A 4,455-nucleotide genomic window follows, 5' to 3' on the forward strand; every position below is an offset into this window, starting at 1 on the left:
TTTAATATGTGTTAATCGAATGTTGTGTTTATTACTAAATGGGACATAAAAAAAAAAAAAGATAAATAAATAAATGAATAAATAAATATAAAAAAAACAACATATTCAAATGAAAAACAATAATGTTTGTTTTTTTTTGTAACTATTTTTTTGTGTTATAATTTGAGGTACAAATTAATTCAAATATTTTTGATCTAATAGTTTTGATTTTTTCATAATTTGCTTTACAAAATGTACATCTCTGATTATTTTATAATTAGAATGTACACATATGTAAAGAAGCATCCCTATTAGTGTAAACGTAAGACCAATTGACCAGACTGGTAAGGTAAAAATTGAAATTACAAATAGTGATAGTGGGTAAAAAAATCCATAACTAAGTAGCTCAAAACGTTTTTTATAAGTCAATTGAACAGTTGGATCTAATTCCTGTTTTATCATTTGTTTAAGTAACATAATTTTAAATTGTTTATTTATTCTTTTGTAAAGTTTAGATATATTAAAATAATTACTTGATTTAAATTTGGGTCGTTCATAACCATCATTACGTAATTTCATAGACAGTCTTTTAAAATTTATTTCATTCTCAGCAAGATAGAAATATGTATTCAATAAGTATAATAGTGAGTTGTAATATTTTTCAGCATTTGTATTACGATTAAATTGTTTTTTAGTTGCTAATTCACAACTTTTATTTATAATTTGTAAATATTTCTCACCAGAAATAAAATGTTTAATAAGATCATATATATGTAGTAAATCTGTTTTTTGTATGTTTGAATTATTTTGCAATATATTTGTTATTTTGGAATCATTTTGGTCCGATAATAATTTAATTAATTCTTGCTTCATATTGGATAAATACATTGAATTTTTATCGTTATATTTATCAATTTGCAAGGTTTCTTCATCGCTTTTATTTGTAGAATTTTCTTCATTTTTAATATATTCAGAACTTTGGTTATAATCTACTACATTAGATTGAGCATTCTCCTCGTTATGTAAAATATCAGGTTCAGCCAGTGATCTACCATACTGTGTGCTAAATATATTTTCTAAGTGATCCTAATAATTAAAAAAAATGAAAGCAAAAAATTTATAGCATAAGTATGTAAATGTTAAATATTAATGTAAATGCATTAACTGGCGTATGAATTTGTTACGCATGGTAAAAAAAAAATATAAAATAAATAGTAAATAATATTTTTTACTTTACTATTATTGGTCCATGCCCATACAAAAAATAAAACAAGAATTATTTTATAAATTGTTGTAAACATTTTTTTTATTAGCAATTACTAAGTAATAATGATATTACTGCATATTTTTCATTAGTCTTTTATATGTTACAAATAGATTTTCTTTTTTATATAATTATATATTATTCTATATTATTTAATTTTTTTTTTATTTATATTTTTAACTTGAATATTTTTAGTAATATATATTTTATAGTAATATAATTAAATTCTTTTTATCATTAAACAATAAAACAATTATATTTTTAAATTTTGAAATAATGAAATAAAAAGTTATCATAAAAAAAAAAAAAAGTACTCACAATCTAAACAATAAAAAAAAGGTGCTTAATAAAACAATGCGTATAAAAAATAATACTTCATGATAAAAAAACAAATAAATGAATAATTTAGAACAACAAAAAAAAAAAATGCTATATAATAAATGTATTAACGTAGAAAAAAAATATTTTTTATATCATTAGAAAAGTGACTAGAAACATGTTTCTACTATGGAAGTTGTTTTTTTTGTAAATATTTAAAAAAATTATTTTTACTATAAACTAAGCATTATTTTTAAAAAAATAGAAAAAATATAATGCATATTATAGTATTAGCGAACCTAAATTTCGTACTTAAATTTCGTACTTACTTAAATTTCGAACTTACTTAAATTTTGAAATTATTTTATTTTTGAACTTTCTTATATTTTGAATTTTCTTATATTTTGAACTTACTTAAATTTTGAACTTAATTAAATTTTGAACTTACTCAAATTTTGAACTTACTCAAATTTTGAACTTACTTAAATTTAGAACTTTAATTGAAGGCATGTTGCATGTTTATTAATATTATGATAATATATATCGGTTTAGTGCCATGAAATACTTAAATTACTATTTTTTTTTAATATTTAATAGGTTTAAAAAGTTAGATATGTTTGAATATTATAATTATATTTAATAAATCTTCAGTTAATTGATTATTGCGTTTATTGCTAAATAAAAACTTAAAATAAGCGCATATATATATATATATATGAGAATTAGTATGACGTAAATATTTTGTACTGTTATAATTTGTTTGTACTATATATTATTAAATAAAATTTTTCCTTTTTGATAATTTTCGACTCCTGTATAATTCGTTTTATGAATTTTACATTTTCATTAATTTTATATATAAACGGTACATATGTAAATAACGTTAGTTCTAATAATGTATATGCGAAAACAAGAACTATAATAGGATCAGCTACAAGTAAACATACATAAATCAATAATGGATTAAAAAACGCATAACTAAATAACTTAAAAAATGTTTTATATAAAAACTTCTAATTTATATATTTTTCTCCTTTTATTTTTTATTTAAGTAAGATAGTCTTAAATTGTTTATTTATTCTATTACTAATTTTAAATACATTTAAATATTTTATTTTGAATTAGAATTTTTTCTTTTTAAATAATAGTTATTCGAAATTATTTTTCAACTGTATAAAACTTTGTTTAAGTTTTTTTTTATTGTTCATAGAAAAAGAAAAATATAATAAGTAAATATAATATCGAGTTGTAATATATATTTCAGCATGGTCAATATTACTAATATTTTTATTTTTTAAAAATTCAAAATTTGTATTTAAAATTTGTAAATACTATTTACTTGAATTGACATGTTTAATAAGATCATATATTTTTAAGTAATTTCTTTTCTTGTATGTTTTTATTTTTTATTAGTATATATTTTATTTATAGTTTATATTGGTAAAGTAATTATGTAATTAATTCTTTTTTAGTATCGGTTAAATAAATTGATTTTTTTTTTTTTTTTTTTTTATATTTATCAGTTTGTAGAACATCCTTTTTTTGGGTAACGAACACTAATCATATAGTGTTCAGTACGTTTATAAAATTGGATAATGTCGTCATAACCTTTAATATAAGAATAATCATTCTATTGGGTTGTAGAGTTATTATGTTGAGCAAATTATCCATCATAGTTTGTGGTTAATATATTTTTTAGGAGAATCAATTAAATAAAAAATTAGTAGTAAAATTTCATAACATAAGTATGTAAATGTAATAAACTACATGTGACCCTGTGTTTGTTTTTTGACAATTTGTTATTTATGAATATAATATATAATAAATAAGAAGCAGTACTAACAATTTTACTTTGCTGTTATAAGTCTATGACCTATTTGAAAAAACAAAACAGTGATTATTTTATAAATTGTGGTAAACATTATTTCATGCGAAATTACCATATAATACTGTTAATAGATATTTTTCAATAGTTGTAAATGTTGAAATTGAATATTTTATATTATTATATATTATATCATATTTATATCTTTTTTTTTTTTTTGTTATATTAATTTTTTTTTTTTTTTGTAATAATAAAAATTAAACTGTGATATAATTAAATTAATTTTTATTAATAAATAATAGAACAAATATATTTCAATATTTTGAAATAGTGACGTAAAAGGTTATAAAAAAAAAAAAAAAAAAAAAAAAAAAAAAAAAAAGTTTAAAAATTAGAATTAGCGGAAATTTTGATAATAGTAATATTCATATAAAGAAAACACATTTTATATGTGATGGGAAATGCACTATGAACATGTTTCTACTATGTAAGTTACCTTTGTTATAAATATTTTTTTAACGAATTTTGCTTTTTATAAACTAAATATAATTTTTTAAAAAATAAAAAAAATATAGTGTTTATTATAGTATTAGCGAACTTAAATTGCATGAATAGTATATTTTTGTTAGTTTTATGTTATATTTTTGTTCTCTGTTATGAAATAATTAAATAGGTATGTGTTTGAATATTAGATAAGTTTAAAAATGTTAGATTTAATATATTTTAATAAAATGTTGTGTTTATTGCTGAATGAGGCTTAAAAAAAAAACACATTTTAATAAGTAATATTAAAATTGTTATTTTATAAACATTTCATTGTGTTCTATTTTGTTTATTGTATATATTATTACATAAAATGTTCCCTGTTTGATAGTTTTGACTCTTCTATAATGCGCTTTAATGAATTTTTGCTTCTGATGCTTTTATATGTACATATTAAACATGCACATAAAAACACTGCTATAAATGTATATTTACCAGGTAAACATACCATAGGTAATGGTATAAATATAGTTGAAACTGTACCAACAAATAATGGATCAAAAAACTGAAAACAAAATAAATTAAA

General features: G+C 18.9%; 1 protein-coding gene across 1 annotated transcript; it reads right to left on the reverse strand.

Annotated features, from left to right (window-relative positions):
- Window positions 1-150: 150 nt before the first annotated feature.
- On the reverse strand, window positions 151-1,447 carry LOC113223123. The gene is made up of 2 exons (XM_026452690.1): window positions 1,212-1,447; window positions 151-1,065 (listed from the first exon to the last, which is right to left on the reverse strand). The coding sequence occupies exons 1-2, from the start codon at window positions 1,278-1,280 to the stop codon at window positions 175-177; spliced, it is 960 nt and encodes a 319-aa protein (XP_026308475.1). The 5' UTR covers window positions 1,281-1,447; the 3' UTR covers window positions 151-174.
- Between the last annotated feature and the right edge of the window lie 3,008 nt (window positions 1,448-4,455).

The sequence above is a fragment of the Piliocolobus tephrosceles genome, unplaced genomic scaffold (assembly GCF_002776525.5).
Source record: "Piliocolobus tephrosceles isolate RC106 unplaced genomic scaffold, ASM277652v3 unscaffolded_38888, whole genome shotgun sequence".
Lineage (NCBI taxonomy): Eukaryota > Metazoa > Chordata > Mammalia > Primates > Cercopithecidae > Piliocolobus > Piliocolobus tephrosceles.